Source organism: Heptranchias perlo, chromosome 4 (assembly GCF_035084215.1).
Source record: "Heptranchias perlo isolate sHepPer1 chromosome 4, sHepPer1.hap1, whole genome shotgun sequence".
NCBI classification, from domain to species: Eukaryota; Metazoa; Chordata; class Chondrichthyes; order Hexanchiformes; family Hexanchidae; genus Heptranchias; species Heptranchias perlo.
Genome location: NC_090328.1, coordinates 33,117,247 through 33,136,652, shown reverse-complemented (window position 1 = coordinate 33,136,652; position 19,406 = coordinate 33,117,247). Strand labels below are relative to the sequence as shown.

At 41.4% G+C, this 19,406-nt stretch overlaps 1 protein-coding gene across 6 annotated transcripts in view; it reads left to right on the top strand.

The window, feature by feature from the left end:
• The window catches only part of tnpo1 (transportin 1), a 156,133-nt gene that overhangs the window by 88,346 nt on the left and 48,381 nt on the right, over positions 1–19,406 (top strand). For all 6 annotated transcript variants that reach the window (XR_010962655.1, XM_067982738.1, XM_067982735.1 and 3 more), the window contains exons 6-9: positions 529–662; positions 3,544–3,625; positions 7,833–7,955; positions 8,591–8,709. Coding sequence is in view for 5 of the 6 variants with exons in the window: in XM_067982738.1 (XP_067838839.1) it covers positions 529–662; positions 3,544–3,625; positions 7,833–7,955; positions 8,591–8,709 (458 nt within the window). In the remaining variant the exon portion in view is untranslated. The remainder of the gene's footprint in view (positions 1–528; positions 663–3,543; positions 3,626–7,832; positions 7,956–8,590; positions 8,710–19,406) is intronic.

Here is a 19,406-nt window from a genome sequence, read left to right as displayed (position 1 = left end):
CAGTTCCACCAGTGAACATAAATCTAAACAATTAGAAAGGTCCCTGGGTACTCAGCTTTCACAATAACACAGAACTAAAGATTTTTTTCCACCACTTTGAAAGGATGTTATGTCTTCTATGCCATTATGTTGCTAGGAGAGCATCACTTTTTAAGTCTGTCTCCTTGAACTTTTAATTAACATGTTAATACTTCTGAAAAGTTTAAAATGACTGGGGGAGGGAGATTCGAGACCTATCTTTTTTATCTAACAATCAGACATGACAATGCAGGTGTGTCCTCACTTGTGCGTTCAGTTGCTGTCTAAACACTATCTCGTGGGTCATCAATTCATTTTGCTTTGTATCCTTAAACAGCTGGCTCAGCTGCTTCCATGCTGTATTTTAGATTAGATTAGATTTCATTCAAATCATAAGTTGTCACTATGTCAGAAGTGCTGTTAAAGTTGATTTTCTAACCGTAGAGCATAATTGACAAATTTGCCTGGAATTTATATTGTATTTGTTGCACTCTTTTCTCCTTTTTTCAGGGAGCCTTTGGTGCTCTTCAGAAGATATGTGAAGACTCTGCTGAGATTTTAGACAGTGACATCCTGGATAGACCCCTCAATGTCATGATTCCTAAATTTCTGCAGTTTTTTAAACACAGCAGTTCCAAGATAAGGCAAGTTCAATTCATACTATGTGTGATTTTGATATTCAAGCTGTCCATAATATTTCATGAAACCTAACTCTTTTCAAATAAGCTGACCGTTGTTATTTCTAAATTTAAAAACGTTACGGTATCCAGTTAACACAGTGCTGCTCCCATGGGTTCATTACCTCCTTACACCACTTGTCAATTTTCTTAAACTTTTGTAAGCACACAGTCTTCTCCGTTAAATTTTAGTGCTAATCTTGAAAGATTATCCTAGTTCTAGAATGGGAGATGGGCTAAGACTGGACATATAAGGGACACACCAGATAAAGAACAAAGACACAAATGGAAGAAGCAAAAGGGGCAATTGGCCAGGAAACTAAAACACAGGTATTCAGAGAAGAACATGTCCCTTGTAGGTCAAGCTTTGTCCCAATTAAATAACACAGAAAATTTAGTTCTAACTAATCGAGACTTGGGAGTATGTTTACATGCAGCACTTTACACTAGCCATTTTACATCCAAAATTTTTTTATGTGCAACAACCGTTAAATTTGGCCATTCTTCTCAAAAATGTAGTTGTGATTAAATGCATCTTCTGCAATCATCTGTTTCTCTTGCTGGAGATTCATTCTTCAGCTGTGCCTTGGGTATAAAACTGAATGTGTCACTTGGACGATTTATGGCATTTATAAATGAACTTCAAAGTTTTAGACTTTATTATAGGCTAATGTACTAACTATACAATTTTACATGGCATGTTAGGATAAAATATTGAAAGTGGACATATTGGGGATGGGGGGAGGGAAATCATTTTTTAAAATTCGTTCACGGGTTGTGGGCGTCGCTGGCAAGGCCAGCATTTATTGCCCATCCCTAATTGCCCTCGAGAAGGTGGTGGTGAGCCGCCTTCTTGAACCGCTGCAGTCCGTGTGGTGACTGTTCTCCCACAGTGCTGTTAGGAAGGGAGTTCCAGGATTTTGACCCAGCGACAATGAAGGAACGGCGATATATTTCCAAGTCGGTATGGTGTGTGACTTGGAGGGGAACGTGCAGGTGGCGTTGTTCCCATGTGCCTGCTGCTCTTGTCCTTCTAGGTGGTAGACTTCGCGGGTTTGGGAGGTGCTGTCAAAGAAACCTTGGCGAGTTGCTGCAGTGCATCCTGTGGATGGTACACACTGCAGCCACAGTGCACCGGTGGTGAAGGGAGTGAATGTTTAGGGTGGTGGATGGGGTGCCAATCAAGCGGGCTGCTTTATCTTGGATGGTGTCGAGCTTCTTGAGTGTTGTTGGAGCTGCACTCATCCAAGCATATTCATAATTATGATCTTGAAGGATTCTCCTAGTTCCAAAATGGGAGAAGATGGGACAAAACTCAGTCTACAAGGGACACATTCTTCCCCAAATATCTGTTCTTGGTTCTTGGTCATCTGTCCCTTTTGAGTCTTCCATTTGACGTATCTTTGTTTCTGGTCTGGTGTGTCTTTTACACATCCAACTTTGTCCCATCTCTCATTCTGGAACAAGCAGAATTTTTCAAGATCAGAATTATAAATATGATCCACTTCTTTCAATATGCCTACTTTTAGTACTCTGATCTATTCAAGCATGCCATGCATGTAAAGTTGTGCTGTTAATACATTAGCCTATAATAAATAAATAAGTCTTCAAAATTACAAAGCTCATTTACAAAAAGCTAGTTTATTTATAAATTCCATAAGTCAACGGAATGCTGCAGGTTCAGTTCTATAAGAAGTTTACTGTATTTGTCTTTTTAAGGCAGAATGGCAGCTTATTTACCCATATTAATATCTGACAAGGGAGAAAATCCCCGTGAAGCAAAAGTGAACGTAAGGGGATATCCAGAATATATTTTTCTTGCAGTCTTGGAGGGTTGAATTGTTTTCTACCCATTCTAGTCCAAGGACCTGATGACATGAAACTTTAATGCCCTGAAGTGATCAATGCCTTTGATCAGCTAGGATTTCTGTAAATTTGTGATCATAGTTGAATAAATTTAGCTTGTAACTCCTTTAATGGAACAACTAATTTGCACACCACGTCATTTGTTGTGCCTGCAGCACGATATGACAGTGGGTAACTTGACACTGTAGTCGTGCTGGACTGGCTCCTATATTTCTTGGCTCAAGCTGATACAGCTTGCTGAAAACCACGTTTCATTGTTGAGTCATAGTGCCATGCCAAAGTGAAACTGGTCTATGTATTTACTGGCAGGTACCAATTACAATAAAGGATCAACTTAATATTGTGGGTTTCAGCCACATAAGGTTTTCTCTGAGCAATGTAAATGTTAGAGCTTCCTCTAATGGTAGAAAGTGGGTACTGTAACTTTAGTTGACTTCACTGGTTCACATAGCCTTTATGCAAATGTTCTGCAGGTCCTGATTAGCAAAATGCAAGTCTCAGCTCTGTTGTTTGTAGGACTTCGATTTTCTGCCTCTTCAATTTTCCCCCCCCCCCCCCCGCCCGCCTGAGTCAACAATTTCAGTTGTTATACAGGAAATTTTGTGAAGTTACTGGATACTACTCATTAACTGATTCACAAAATGAATTTAGTTAAGTATAATACATAATAGATTGCGTCACTTCAAGCATATTAACATGTTTTCTATTATCCTTGCTTAGTTTTACTTTTGGTTAGTAATTCTGTTAATCTCTGTGGAGGGGGAGCTACAGTTGAAGATGACTGATTACTTTTTAGGTAATCCCAATCTAACAGTCATCTATAGTTTAATTTGGAAACACTAAGACTTTTTTAAAAACAGATCAGTTACAAAACAATTTTGGAAATCCTTAACATTGGGTTACGACAGGGGAAGCTTGTAAACTTAACATGGACATAACTGAATTTGAAGTAATATATTTTCTGCTATAAAAATGCTTTTAGGTCTCATGCTGTTGCCTGTGTGAACCAGTTCATCATCAGTAGAACTCAAGCTTTGATGTTGCATATCGACTCTTTCATTGAGGTACGTTTACTTTTACACTGCGATAAGGACTGTTTTAATTCCCTGATTTAAAAAGAAATAATACTGGTTGTTTTGATATTTTAAATCATCACTAATTATTATCTGGAACATCCTTTTCAGTACATTTATTTTAGTATTTTAATTTGTGAACCCTAGTAATATCATCAGGGCTGCTCACATGGACGCTTTTCTGATTAACAGTACAAGGAAGCTGACTGAACAACCGTTGGTTCAGTCATTAACCCAGGTTTCGTTTGTATTTAAAGGTTGATGTGATTTTTTTCTCCCTAAAATACAGTTTCCTTTGATATATTCAGTGTTAGTTATGTAATATTTACTATTTAATACTTTATCATTTGAAGAGTCCATCTATAATCAAGGACACTGAGTTGCTTTTTTTAATGGAAACATGGCTGGAATCATGGAATACACCAACAGAAATCCTGTAATCCCATGTAATATAAGTGAAGTAAAATAAATTTAATCACCATAAACTAAGATTAAATATAGATAAAATTGCAGAATGCAATCCTGTAATCTCATGTAATAAAAATGGAGTTCAATTTATTCAGTCATTGTAAACAGTTGGACATATCTACCACAAATTGGAGTCCTTCTGAGATCTCATTGGCCATTAGTAATCCTTCTGTTCTTTGTGGTAATCTCATTTACTGTTAGTGGGCACTTGGTCAACTTGATTTGTTCCGTGTTTGATTGACACAGCTCTGGATCAGTGACTGTAAAGGTAGGTCAAACAATGACACGGGTTTGTCAGATTATACAGCAAAACCATATTGATCCCTGGTATCCACTTGCCAAATGTTATGGTAACTTGCTCTAGGTTTTGATAATCATGATTAGTCCGTAGGAAACGTAACTGAAGAGGCTTATCTGTCGTTGGTTTCTTGGTAGCATAAGACCCATAACAAATAATGGAACGACAGAGATATCATGGAGTGGTTTCAGCAGGTTTTTCTTGGGCTACAAAAATTATATGCTTCAAAAATATTATAAGATCATAAGTGGAATATATATTAGGCGAACATACATATATACACACATACATACATGTATATGTTACAAATATAAGAGTAAAAGGCACTAGTGAGTAATCATCAAAATTAATGGTTTCATTTTAATGTTTGGATTTTGGTGATGGGAAGAGAAGTGCATCTAAAACTGTTTAGGTGGAAGGTTTTAATTGGATGATTGTAAGCAAGGAATATTAGATTTAAAAAATAATAAAATGTCTGCTCTGCAACCAAACTTGTCCATTCATAAACTACTTTTTCAGCTTTTTTTTTTGACATCTTCCACATACTGCATGAGAAAGTTAAAGAGGAACATAATCAGGATGTACATCTACAGTGTCAAAACTTATGCTCATATATCTATTTACTGTGTAATAAATAGATTTATAACTTAGGCAATGGTCTGGAGGAGTGCTTATTCTACCGACCTCTGAAGTAGAGGAAAATCACATGAAAACACCTTGTATAACCAGTAAGCCCAAATACTGCATTGAGGGTTTTCTATTTGATCCTTGGTGCTCTACAAATTACCCAGATATTGGACTGGTAATGGCACACTCCAAGGCATGGGGAGCAAGGACACTCCTACACAAATAATGTTGCCAACTCGGTTGAACTAATCCTGGAGATTTGGTCACATGATATTCGTGGCGGTCTGCAAACGTGTGCCTGCATAAACATATTTCCTGGTAAATTCTCTGGCATTTCATTGGATTACTTTATGGATGATTAACGGTTTGTTGAGGCTTCACTTTTTTTATTCGTTCATGGGATGTGGGTTTCGCTGGCAAGGCCAGCATTTATTGCCCATCCCTAATTGCCCTTGAGAAGATGGTGGTGAGCCGCCATCTTGAACTGCTGCAGTCCGTGTGGTGAAGGTTCTCCCACAGTGCTGTTTGGTAGGGAGTTCCAGAATCTTGACCCAGCGACGATGAAGGAATGGCGATATATTTCCAAGTTGGGATGGTGTTTGATTTGGAGGGGAACGTACAGGTGGTGGTGTTCCCATGGGCCTGCTGCCCTTGTCCTTCTAGGTGGTAGAGGTCGCGGGTTTGGGAGGTGCTGTTGAAGCCTTGGTGAGTTGCTGCAGTGCATCCTGTGGATGGTACACACTGCAGCCACGGTGCGCTGGTGGTGAAGGGAGTGAATGTTTAGGGTGGTGGATGGGGTGCCAATCAAGTGGGCTGCTGTGTCCTGGATGGTGTCGAGCTTCTTGAGTGTTGTTGGAGCTGCACTCATCCAGGCAAGTGGAGAGTATTCTATCAAACTCCTGACCTGTGCCTTGTAGATGGTGGAAAGACTTTGGGGAGTCAGGTGGTGAGTCACTCGCTGCAGAATACCCAGCCTCTGACCTGCTCTTGTAGCCACAGTATTTATGTGGCTGGTCCAGGGTGGTGGGGGATTCAGCGATGGTAATGCCATTGAAAGTCAAGGGGAGGTGGTTAGACTTGTTGGAGATGGTCATTGCCTGACACTTGTCTGGTGCAAATGTTACTTGCCACTTATCAGCCCAATCCTGGATGTTGTCCAGGTCTTGCTGCATGCGGGCACGGACTGCTTCGTTATCTGAGGAGTTACGAATGGAACTGAACACCGTGCAATCATCAGCGAACATCCCCATTTCTGACTTTATGATGGAGGGAAGGTCATTGATGAAGCAGCTGAAGATGGTTGGGCCTAGGACACTGCCTTGAGGAGCTCCTGCAGCAATGTCCTGGGGCTGAGATGATTGGCCTCCAACAATCACTACCATCTTCCTTTGTGCTCGGTATGACTCCAGCCACTGGAAAGATTTCTCTTGATTTCCATTGACTTCAATTTTACTAGGGCTCCCTGGGGGCCACACTCGGTCAAATGCTGCCTTGATGTCAAGGTCTGTCACTCTCACCTCACCTCTGGAATTCAGCTCTTTTGTCCATGTTTGGACCAAGGCTGAAATGAGGTCTGGAGCTGTGTGGTCCTGGCAGAACCCAAACTGAGCATCGATGAGCAAGTTATTGGTGAGTAAGTGCCGCTTGAAAGCACTATTGACGACACCTTCCATCGCTTTGATGATTGAGAGTAGACTGATGGGGCGGTAATTGGCCGGATTGGATTTGTCCTGCTTTTTGTGGACAGGACATACCTGGGCAATTTTCCACATTGTCGGGTAGATGCCAGAATTGTAGCTGTACTGGAACAGTTTGGCTAGAGGCGCAGCTAGTTCTGGAGCACAAGTCTTCAGTACTACAGCTGGGATGTTGTCGGAGCCCATAGCCTTTGCTGTATCCAGTGCACTCAGCCGTTTCTTGATACCATGTGGAGTGAATCGAATTGGCTGAAGATTGGCTTCTGCGATGGTGGGGATATCTGGAGGAGACCGAGATGGATCTCCACTCTGCACTTCTGGCTGAAGATGGTTGCAAACGCTTCAGCCTTATCTTTTGCACTCACATGCTGGACTCTGCAATCATTGAGGATGGGGATGTTTACAGAGCCTCCTTATTCTTCCTACCAAGATGCACCACCTAACACTTTTTGGCAATAGATAGCTTTTTGGCAACCAAAGGTATTAAGGGATATGGGCCAAAGGCAGGTATATGGAGTTAGATCACAGATCAGCCATGATCTTATCAAATGGCCTACTCCTGTTCCTGTGTTCCTAACACTTACCTATATTGAAATTAATTTGCTAATTACACGCCCATAAAGTTAACAAGGGTTGTCTGAATTAAAGATTCAGAAAACGAAACCTGCTTGTTATAGCATGCAAGCAAATTTCATGACCTGCAGTTGAGACATTTGACTTAGTTTGTTCTCAAGTGGGATTTGGAAACATTGACAAATTGCCCATCAGCTATTGTATCTGAATTAAGCATATTTTAATGTATTTTGATAAATCTCAATGTAATACTTTTAAAAACAGACTCATTCTGGCTACCAGTTCAAGTTGTGCAGTCTTCTCATGTTGCAGACTGGCCCTATATGTAGTACTGAGATTTAGTCCGTTGTGAGCTCCTCAGGAGTACTGAAACCTGACCACTTAATGCAGCTCCACTCCACCTGATGGTGCTGACTGACTGTTGGGCACTGAGTTCATTGCACCCAAAGAAAGCCCGCAGAGAAAGAAGTAATGACTCCATAATGCAATATATAAAATAATGTGCAGTTCTAAATATTAAATACTGTTCTCTTAGAACCTGTTTGCATTGGCTGGGGATGAAGAATCTGAAGTACGAAAAAATGTGTGCCGTGCACTTGTTATGCTACTTGAAGTTCGAATGGATCGGTTGCTTCCTCATATGCACAACATTGTTGAGGTAAAAACTACATTAAAGTACTATTAGCTTGTTTTATTTTGCCTACATAACAGCAGCCACACTTTTTTAAAAGAAGAAAGTAATTAATTAGCTCAGAAGCACTTTAGAATGTCCGACGGTTGTGAAAGGTGCTGTGTTAATACAAATTTATCTGTCTTGTCTTTCTCAATAGTTCTTAATCATTTTCCACAGGTAAATTACTTGCACTCTATTTTTCAGCATTCTTTTTGTTCTGGTAAATTGTTCCATGAAAATAGGTACTTTTGAGAGATTTTATTTCAGCTTGTAAAAATGTAATCTTGTTCTGCAAATCATGCCACCATCTGGTCTGACTTTAAAAAATGTTCTCCTCTTAAGTTCTAATATTAAAATGTAAGCCTATTATGGTATAAACACTGTTCTATGTAAAATGCAGTATTCCTTGATAGTCCAGTTATGCAGTTACCGTTAGAAATGTCAAAACGCTAACATTTATTTTCCTTAGTATTGGACTAAGTTCCTTTCAAAGCCATGTTCTGTATCAAATAGCTTTAAAGATTTAAATAAATACTTGAAGTTCTTTATTGAGACTTGACACCCAGTTTGCTTCCAAGTTGTTGAGTATTACTGATACTGAAGGCATTATTTTGTTACAGTACATGTTGCAGAGGACACAGGATCAAGATGAAAATGTAGCACTGGAAGCTTGTGAGTTCTGGCTAACATTGGCTGAACAGCCCATATGCAAAGATGTACTTTCTGGACATATGTCACTGTGAGTACCTGTCTGGCCAGTATAAGAACATTAATGTTCTATTGTGCTAATATTTACAAAAGCTTTTTTTTGATGTGCCTACTTACTGTCCACTGGTTCTTTTTTATTGAGTTAACAACCTTGTAGTTGAAAGCGCTGATCCCTTGGGTTGCCAACCATTATTCAGATATATAAATCAGGAATTTAAACATTTATTTCCGATGAAATGGAAACCATGATGCAGTATTTTAGGATTTTTTTGGGGAGTGGACGCAAGAAAGAAAATAATGAAATCTGTGTACTACAGCTAAACTTTCAGTAGCAATAAATTATTTTAAAGCTAACCAAATACCCTGGCCAGAAATTCTTTATTGTAGTACAATATTGAAAATGTAACCGTTTATTGGCTACTGAGAAATGTTACTTTGTCTCCCTCGTATATTTGCTCATGGTTGAGGCCAAAAAGGACTTGGGAAGATCATCTGGTACTGAATCGTATCCCTTTGTTTAGTTGAGTGCCCACCTGGCTCCAAAAGACTAAATGTTACAACTACATGTTATAACTGCAAGGTGATTAATTAACAGGGATTAGAAATTGTGATTAGCTGACACCTGATTGGGAACATTAGGTAATTGTTCCAATATAATTACAACGGGGAACATGTTTTTGGGGGGTGTGGGGAAGAATGGTGGGGAGAAATACTGCAGTGGGTGTGAAATTGCAAGGTGGATTCAGTGACTTTGGAATTGTAGAGTATTAGAAACCCTGCCAAAGATGCCTTTCTGCAATCTTGTGGGCTGCACTGATGCGCCATGTAGTATAACGCTGATTCCTGCAGCAGTGTAAAAAGCGATGTTGCTGGAGACTGAATGACAAAGTTACATATCAGATGCAGCTGATGCAAAGCTGGCGGTAAAACCTTGAACATGATGGAATTGTTCATACGTAATAACTATCTAACTATTTGAAATTCTGTCGAAAAGCTAATCCAAACTTTTGTGTTGTCCAAGTATGCAGGTAAAATAATCTCCAAACTAGAAAAAGTCATACTTATAGTACTCCGAACAATGAGTGTGTGTGTGTATATTTTTTTATATATATGTACTGCAAAAACCCATTCAAGGGCATTGTTTGCAAAAACTTAATACAAGTGAAAATGTGGTGGAGTCTATAATATTGGCTGTATTGTCTTGCTTAGAAGATACAGGTGAGTACTCTGAGGTCTGATTATTTGCAACAAGGGTAATCAAAGTCAAGGGTAAAGACTTGGCGCATTAAAAAGCTAGACTAGTACTCTTTTTTTTAAAAATTAGTTTATTATCTAGGCATTTATATTTATTTATGTATTCTCACTGTCATGCACAGGAGGTGGCCATTTGGGCCATCGTGCTGTGCCGACTCTGAAAGGGAAAGAGCTTTCCATTTAGTCCCATACTTAAAATCTTTTCAATATTTATCCTTTTAAAGGCTATTATGGATTCTGCTTCTGGTTGGGCAGTTCATGACCTAACAATCCTCTGGGGGGGAGGGGCGAAACTTTGTTCAAATATCTCCCTTCAGTTTTTTAAAGTGATTAATTTATGATCTCAAGTTTAAAAAATCACTGATTAATGGAAATGGTTTTCCCCTATTTACCGTATCAAAACATTTCATAATTTTGAACATCTCCATCAGATCTTTTCATTGGAATAGAGAAAATTAAATTAAGAGTCCCAGGTTCTCTGATCACTTCTCATAACAAATGCCTCTCATCTTTAGTATCCTCACGAATCTCTTCCACACTGTTTCCATGGCCTTGATATCCTTCCTAAAGTCGGGTGCTCAAATCTGAACACACTATTCTGATTTGCCTACCCAATGACTTGTGTAGCTTTAACATTACCTCTTTACTTCTGTACATTATGCATCTGTTTATAAAATGTTGTTTTTTTTTTACAACTTTATTGCCAGTTCCTCTACCTTTTTCGTTTTAATCTTTAGTGTATACTTTGTCTACTTATCCTTCCTCCCCAAAATATATCATGCATTTCTCCACATTAAATTTAATTTGCCATCTATCTGTCCAATTTATTAACCTATCTCCATCCTGAAGTCCAGTCCTGTCCTGTCCTCTTCAGAGAACCCCACTTCCTATTTTTGTTGTGTGCAAATTTGTTGTTGTGCCCCCTTTGTCCAATTCCAGATCGTAGTATGTGTGAAGACCAAAGTCTGAAAAACATCATTAACCAACGTTTTCTTTTATTGTCCGTGCTCACAAGTTCCCTTGAATACACGGTACCTTAATTTTATCGAACATCTTTTGAAAATTCATTTTCTTTATCAAAATGCTGTTACTTCTTCAAAGAACTCTTATTAAATTTGTCAGGCACAATTTGTCTCTTACAAATCTGTGCTTGCTATATCTCATCCATTATGTATTAAAAACATAGTGGTGGCAAGATTCTGAATGTATTGTCGGTTGTTACATGATATAAAATCACCTGACATGGCTACAAGTTCCAGAGCGAACTCTTACACTGCAGCATGGCCATGCTGAGAAAAATTATTTAAAACATTCTTTTAAAAAAGTAAGTTTTTTTCAAGGTTTATTTTTTCTATCTGGGCAAAAAGGCAAATCCCGATAAGGACTTACAGAGCATGTGCAATTCCACCTTTTTATGAGAGTAACCACCCATTGGAAAACACCTGAAAGACCTCCACAGACAGTGGACTAAAAAATGTCTGGGTAAACGTGGTGACTGTGCAAACTGAAATGGAACACCAACGTAGGCAGAATTTGCCCCCTGGCAAACCCCGTCCTCCTTTCCTCTCTCATCTCTCCGCTCCCTTCCTCTCCCTTTTACCCCTCCTCCCCCATTCTCCTCTACCCATTCTATTTGCCTCATCTCCCCTTTCCCACCCTCTTTCAGTTATCTCCCAGCCTGCTAATTCTGCTTGGCCTGAAAAGTACCCTTGGTCTTGACTCCCTATGTGCAATGTCATGGAAGATGGACTAGGTAATCCATATATTTCTAAGTATTAACTTTATCCCATATTATGGCGTAGAGAACCCCAACTACTGCTGATTTTAGGTTGCCTGGTACATAGCTGCCTGGTTTATTACTTTCTTCCTTTTTGAACAGAGATATGGCATTTGCAATCCTTTGGTGCAACGTCCATGCCCCCAGGATGTTTAAAAGATTGTGGTCAGAATGTATTATTTCCGCTCTGACTTTAACGGCAATTGATACGAGCTCAATTGCTAAATTTAAATCTGAGATAGATAGCTTTTTGGCAACCAAAAGTATTAAGGGATATGGGCCAAAGGCAGGTATATGGAGTTAGATCACAGATCAGTCATGATCTTATCAAATGGCGGAGCAGGCACGAGGGGCTGAATGGCCTACTCCTGTTCCTATGTTCCCACTTACTTCAGCATTCTAGGAAGCGTGCTGTTAGGGAATGGTGCCTTTTCCACTTTGAATTCTTCCAATTTTTTCAGTACCACTTGCTTATCTGTAGGCATCCTAGTTGTTGCACCACTTCCTTTTATAGCCTTTCATTCCTGCTATCAAGCTTCTATGTAAATTAATGTAAAGCACACATTTCATATCTGCACCATGTCTTCATCTTCTGAGATTTCCTTTTGGATTTCTAATTGGCCCTACACTTCAATTATTCTTTTACTTTTTGTGTTCATTAAATCCTTTTATTTTTCCTTTTGTTACCTACCAGTCTTCATATCCTCTCATAGCTGTCCAAATCTTTTTTGCTTTCCCTCAATATTTTCTATACTCAATTTGATTTTTTTATTGGGCCTAGATTTGTCATGCAACTCTTTTTTAAGTTTCATTCTTATTTCAGTTTCTCCACTCATCCAAGGAACTCCAGCTTTTGTCACACCGCCGTTACTACTGATGGGAATATGTCTAGTTTGTATCCAAAGCATCTCCTATTTGAATGTTTTTCATTGTTCGCCTATTGTCGTATCTACCAGCTTTTCTTTTGAGTACATCTGGGCTAGTTCTTTCATTGAAATTGACTTTTTCAGTTGACTTTTATCTCTGTTTATCCCTATGTCTTGTACTGAACCTAATTTATGCTATGGTTGCTGTTCCCTAGATGTTCCCGAACCCTACTTGCCCCACATTTCCTATGTCCACCACTTCATTTCCTAGAACTAGATCTAGCACTGCTTGTTTGACAATTCTGACAAGTTGTATGCACATAGTCTGTTTAACGTAGAATAACGTCCTAAGGCGCTTCACAATGGTGTATGGAAAATATGGACACCAAGCTAAAGGAGGAGGCATTAGGAGGGATGGCCAAAAGCTTGCTTGAAGAGGTGGGTTTTAAAGATGGTCTAAGGAGCAAAGGGAGGTCGAGGAGTTTAGGAAGGGAATCTCAAGTGTGGGGCATGAGTGAGGGGAAGACGTGCCAGAGGAGGGGATGGCGTCTGCGGCGAAGACATTGGGTTGTGATGGGGACTGGAGACGATGGCTTTGGCCGTCACAAAGTTTAGCTGTAGGAAATTGCAATTCATCCAAGGTGATGTCAGACAAGCAGTCTTGACAGCACGGAGCCAGTGGAGAGGTGATGAAGTAGAGCTGGGTGTCATCAGCATATGTGGAAGGTGACCTCGATATTACTGAGGGGCAGCATGTAGGGGAGGAAGGGGCCTAAGATGGAATTTTGGGCGACTCCTGAGGTGGCATGAGAAGCCATTGGTAGAGATGACCTGGCTATGATTGGATAGGTAAGAGAGGAACTTAATCTATTTAGCTATACCTGTTTTCCTCTTTTATCTATCTTAAACTCTTTGTCCTTTTTGCTTTCCTTTCTGTATCTTCATCTTGTTTATCCTTCTGCTGCATTAGCTTAAATCTTTCCCTACTGCACTAGTCACCCTTCCAGCAAGGATAGTTGTCTCACTCATGCTGAGATCATAGAATCATAGAAAATTTACGGCACAGAAGGAGGCCATTTGGCCCATCGTGTCCGCGCCAGCTGAGAAACGAGCTGCCCAGCCTAATCCCACTTTCCCGCATTTGGTCTGTAGTCCTGCAGGTTACGGCTCTTCATTGCACGTCCAGGTATTTTTTAATTGAGTTGAGGGTTTCTGCCTCTACCACCCTCTCAGGCAGTGAGTTCCAGATCGCCACTACCCTCTGGGTGAAAACATTTTTCCTAATTTCTGCTCTAATCCTTCTACCAATCACTTTATTGACCCCTCCACTAAAGGAAATAGGCCCCTCATAATTACACCTCAATCAAATCACCACTCAGCCTCCTCTGTTCCAAGGAAAACAACCCCAGCCTATCCAATCTGTCATCAAAGATAAAATTCTCCAGTCCTGGCAACACCCTCGTAAATCTCCTCTACATCCTCTCTAGTGCAATTACATCCTTCCTGTAATGTGGTGACCAGAACTGTGCGCAGTACTCAAGCTGTGGCCTAACTAGTGTGTATACAGTTCCAGCATAACATCCCTGTTTTTATATTCTATGCCTTGGCTAATAAAGGAAAGCATTCCATATGCCGCCTTAACCACCTTATCTACCTGTCCTGCTACCTTCAGGGATCTGTGGACAAGCACTCCAAGGTCCCTCACTTCCTCTACACCTTTCAGTATCCTCCCATTTATTGTGTATTCCCTTGCCTTGTTTGCTCTCCCCAAATGCATTACCTCACACTTCTCCAGATTGAACTCCATTTGCCATTTTTTTGCCTATCTGACCAGTCCATTGATATCTTCCTGCAGTCTACAGCTTTCCTCCTCACTATCAACCACATGGCCTATCTTTGTGTCATCTGCAAATTTCTTAATCATGCCCCCTACGTTTAAGTCCAAATCGTTAATGTATACCACAAAAAGCAAAGGACCTAGTACCGAGTCCTCTGGCACCCCTCTGGAAACAGCCTTCCAGTTGCAAAAACACCCGTCGACCATTACTGTTTGCTTCCTGCCACTGAGTCAATTTTGGATCCAATTTGCCATATTCCCTTGGATCCCATGGGCCTTTACTTTTTTGACCAATCTGCCATGTGGGACCTTGTCAAAAGCCTTGCTAAAATCCATGCAGACTATACGTCAATTGCTCTACCCTCATCGATCCTCCTTGTGGCCTCCTTGAAAAATTCAATCAAGTTAGTCAGACACGACCTCCCCTTTACAAATCCGTGCTGACTGTCCTTGATTAGTCCGTGCCTTTCTACGTGACAGTTTATCCTGTCCCTCAGAATTGATTCCAATAATTTGCCCACTACCGAGGTTAGGTTGACTGGCCTGTAATTACTTGGTCTATCCTTCGCTCCCTTTTTAAACAACGGTACAATGTTAGCAGTCCTCCTATCCTCCGGCACTACGCCTGTATCCAGTGAAGTTTGGAAAATGATTGTTAAAGCCTCCACTATTTCCTCCCTTGCTTCTTTTAACAGCCTGGGATACATTTAGAACCATAGAACCATAGAGCCCTGCAGCTTACAGCACTTTAGCTGCAGGTCCAGGTACTTCTAAAAAGAGTTGAGGGTCCCTGCCTCTACCACCAATTCGGGCAGTGAATTCCATACATCCAGCACCCTCTGGGTAAAAATAATTTTCCTCATGTCCTCTCTTATCTTTCCGCCAATCAGCTTAAATCTATGTCCTCCAGTTCTTGAACTCTCCGCTAGGGGAAACAGGTACTTCCTGTCTACTCTATCTGGGCCCCTCATAATTTTGTACACCTCAATCAAGTCACCCCTCAGCCTCCTCTGCTCCAAGGAAAACAACCCCAGCCTATCCAATCTCTCCTCGTAGCTGCAATTTTCAAGCCCAGGCAACATGCTTGTAAATCTTCTCTGCACTCTCTCCAGAGCAATTACGTCCTTCCTGTAATGTGGTGACCAGAACTGTGCACAGTACTTCAGCTGTGGCCTTACCAGCGTTTTTATACAGTTCCATCATTACATCCCTGCTTTTGTATTCTATACCTCGGCTAATAACGGAGAGCATTCCGTATGCCTTCTTCACAACCTTATCTACCTGTACTGCCACCCTGTGCACATGCACTCCAAGGTCTCTCACTTCCTCTACCCCCTCTCAATATATTCCCGTTTACTGCGTATTCCCTTTTACTGTTTGCCCTCCCTAAATGCATTACCTCACACTTCTCCATTTGCCACTTTTCCGCCCACTCCACCAACCCACTGATATCTTCTTGGAGTCTACAGCTATCCTCTTCACTATCAACTACATGGCCAATTTTTGTGTCGTCTGCAAATTTGCCAATCATGCCCCCTACATTCAAGTCCAAATCATTAATATGTACCACAAACAGCAAGGGACCCAACACTGAGTCTGGAAACGGATTTCCATTCGCAAAGACATCCATCGACTTTTACCCTTTGTTTCCTGTTACTGAGCCAATTTTGGATCCCAATTTGCCACATTTCCCTGTATCCCATGGGCTTTTACCTTTCTGACCAGCCTGCCATGTGGGACCTTGTCAAATGCCTTACTAAAATCCATGTAAACAACATCCACTGTACTACCCTTATCAATCCTCCTTGTCACTTCCTCAAAGAATTTAATCAGATTTGTAAGGCATGACCTTCCCTGAACAAATCCATGCTGACTATCCCTGATTAAACCATGCCTTTCCAAGTGACAGTTTATCCTATTTCATCCGGCCCTGGTGATTTATCTACTTTCAAAGGTGCTAATCCCCTTAATACTTCCCCTCTCATTGTTTATCCCATCCAATATTTCACACTCCTCCTCCTTAACTTCAATCCCTGTATCATCCCTCTCCTCTGTGAAGACAGATGCAAAGTATTCATTAAGAACCATACCCACATCTTCCGCCTCCACACATAGGTTACCTTTTTGATCTCTAATAGGCCCTTCTCTTTCCTTAATTATCCTCTTGCTTTTTATGTATTTATAAAACATATTTGGGTTTTCTTTGATTTTACCTGCTAATATTTTCTCATGCCCTCTCTTTGCTTTCCTAATTTCCTTCTTAACTTCACCCCTGCACTGTATACTCCTTTAAGCTTTCCGTACGTAGTATTGAGTTCCCGATGTCTATCATAGGCTTGATGTACAGGACAGACAGGCTTCATCTATAAGTCACTCATATCCCAACAATCTTTCCAACCATGCATTTAACTATTTAACTCCCTTATCTTACTATTCCCCTACTGACCAACAGCACCTCAATTCTGTTTTTCCCCTATGTCGTTGATTCCAGCATGAACACAACTTCTGGCTGATAGCCTTTTTTCAAATCTTCTGCACTCGCTCACTCAGTCCTATCCTTTACTCTGTCACCTGGGAGGCCTACATACATTTCGGACTTTTTGGCTACAAAATCCTCTGCCTCTTCCCCTGGCTAAAGAATTAATTAACTTCTATCCCTCCCCTTTTGATTCATTTGCGCCACTGTGCTGTGGCATTGCTCATGGTTTGCCATCCTCTGTGTTGCTTTCATTGTTATCAGTATTCAGTACTGAATATCGGTTGGTCAACAATCTCGGGGAATTCCTGAAGTGCTACTTGACTCCTCTTCCTACCCTGATGGATGGTCACTTTGCTTCCTTGCTAACTTGGCTTTACCTTAGGGTGATCACCATCTGTAATAAGTATTCCAAGAATCCTTCAACTCAGTCACTTGAGTGCACCCAGTTGCTCCTCAAGCTCAAACTTTGACCTTGAACAAAAACAGTCAGGACGCTTCCTGCACACAGGGTCATGCCAGAATCATGAAGCATATAGAGCCCCCCACATTATGCACATCACTGCCATAAACGGTTCTTCTACATTAAGCTTTTAAAAAAGTTGGAGTTTTAATAAGTTCAAACTCAACACAACGATTTAAAAACTCATTTCATTTTAGGTCAGCTGCACCTCAAAGATACTCCTGCTGAGGCTAAACTCCATGCACTTTTGGCTTTTTGTTCTTCAGTGGTCACTTGTGGCTCAAGATTTAATGTTTTAATCATAGAATGGTTACAGCACAGAAGGAGGCCATTTGGCCCATCGAGCCCATGCCTGCTCTTTGTAAGAGCAATCCAATTAGTCCCGTTCCCCTACTCTTTCCCCGTAGCCCTGCAGATTTTTTCCCTTCAAGTATTTATCCATTTCCTTTTTGAAAGCCAAGATTGAATCTGCTTCCCTTTACACTATTACTGTCCCAGTCTATATTAGGATAGTTGAAGTCCCCTATTATCAGTATTCTACAGTTCTTGCACCTCTCTGTAATTTCCCTGCAAATTTGCTCCTCTACATCCTTTCCAGTAGTTGGTGGCTTATAGAATGCACCCAGTAGTGTAATGGTACATCTATTATTTCTTAACTCTAACCAAATAGATTCTGTTCTTGACCTCTCTCCAGCCCTGCCATAACCTTCATAATCAGTATTGCCACCAGCCCCCTGCCACTCTCCTTTTTTCTCTTCCCTATCTTTCCTGAACGCCTTGTATCCAGGAATATTTACTATCCAATCCTGCCCTTTTTTGAGCCAGGTCTCCGTTATCACCACTACATCATATTCCCATGTGGCTATTTGCGTGTGCAGCTCAACAACCTTATTTACCACGATTTGTGCGTTTACGCACGCGCACTCCAAACTTATCTTGGACCTTGTATTCTCTTAGTCCGATCCCACCTAATTTTTTTTTTATTCGTTCACGGGATGTGGGCGTCGCTGGCAAGGCCGGCATTTATTGCCCATCCCTAATTGCCCTTGAGAAGGTGGTGGTGAGCCGCCTTCTTGAACCGCTGCAGTCCGTGTGGTGACGGTTCTCCCACAGTGCTGTTAGGAAGGGAGTTCCAGGATTTTGACCCAGCGACAATGAAGGAACGGCGATATATTTCCAAGTCGGGATGGTGTGTGACTTGGAGGGGAACGTGCAGGTGGTGTTGTTCCCATGTGCCTGCTGCCCTTGTCCTTCTAGGTGGTAGAGGTCGCGGGTTTGGGAGGTGCTGTCGAAGAAGCCTTGGCGAGTTGCTGCAGTGCATCCTGTGGATGGTGCACACTGCAGCCACAGTGCGCCGGTGGTGAAGGGAGTGAATGTTTAGGGTGGTGGATGGGGTGCCAATCAAGCGGGCTGCTTTATCTTGGATGGTGTCGAGCTTCTTGAGTGTTGTTGGAGCTGCACTCATCCAGGCAAGTGGAGAGTATTCCATCACACTCCTGACTTGTGCCTTGTAGATGGTGGAAAGGCTTTGGGGAGTCAGGAGGTGAGTCACTCGCCGCAGAATACCCAGCCTCTGACCTGCTCTCGTAGCCACAGTATTTATATGGCTGGTCCAGTTAAGTTTCTGGTCAATGGTGACCCCCAGGATGTTGATGGTGGGGGATTCGGCGATGGTAATGCCATTGAATGTCAAGGGGAGGTGGTTAGACTCTCTCTTGTTGGAGATGGTCATTGCCTGGCACTTATCTGGCGCGAATGTTACTTGCCACTTATCAGCCCAAGCCTGGATGTTGTCCAGGTCTTGCTGCATGCGGGCTCGGACTGCTTCATTATCTGAGGGGTTGCAAATGGAACTGAACACTGTGCAGTCATCAGCGAACATCCCCATTTCTGACCTTATGATGGAGGGAAGGTCATTGATGAAGCAGCTGAAGATGGTTGGGCCTAGGACACTGCCCTGAGGAACTCCTGCAGCAATGCCCTGGGGCTGAGATGCTTGGCCTCCAACAACCACTACCATCTTCCTTTGTGCTAGGTATGACTCCAGCCACTGGA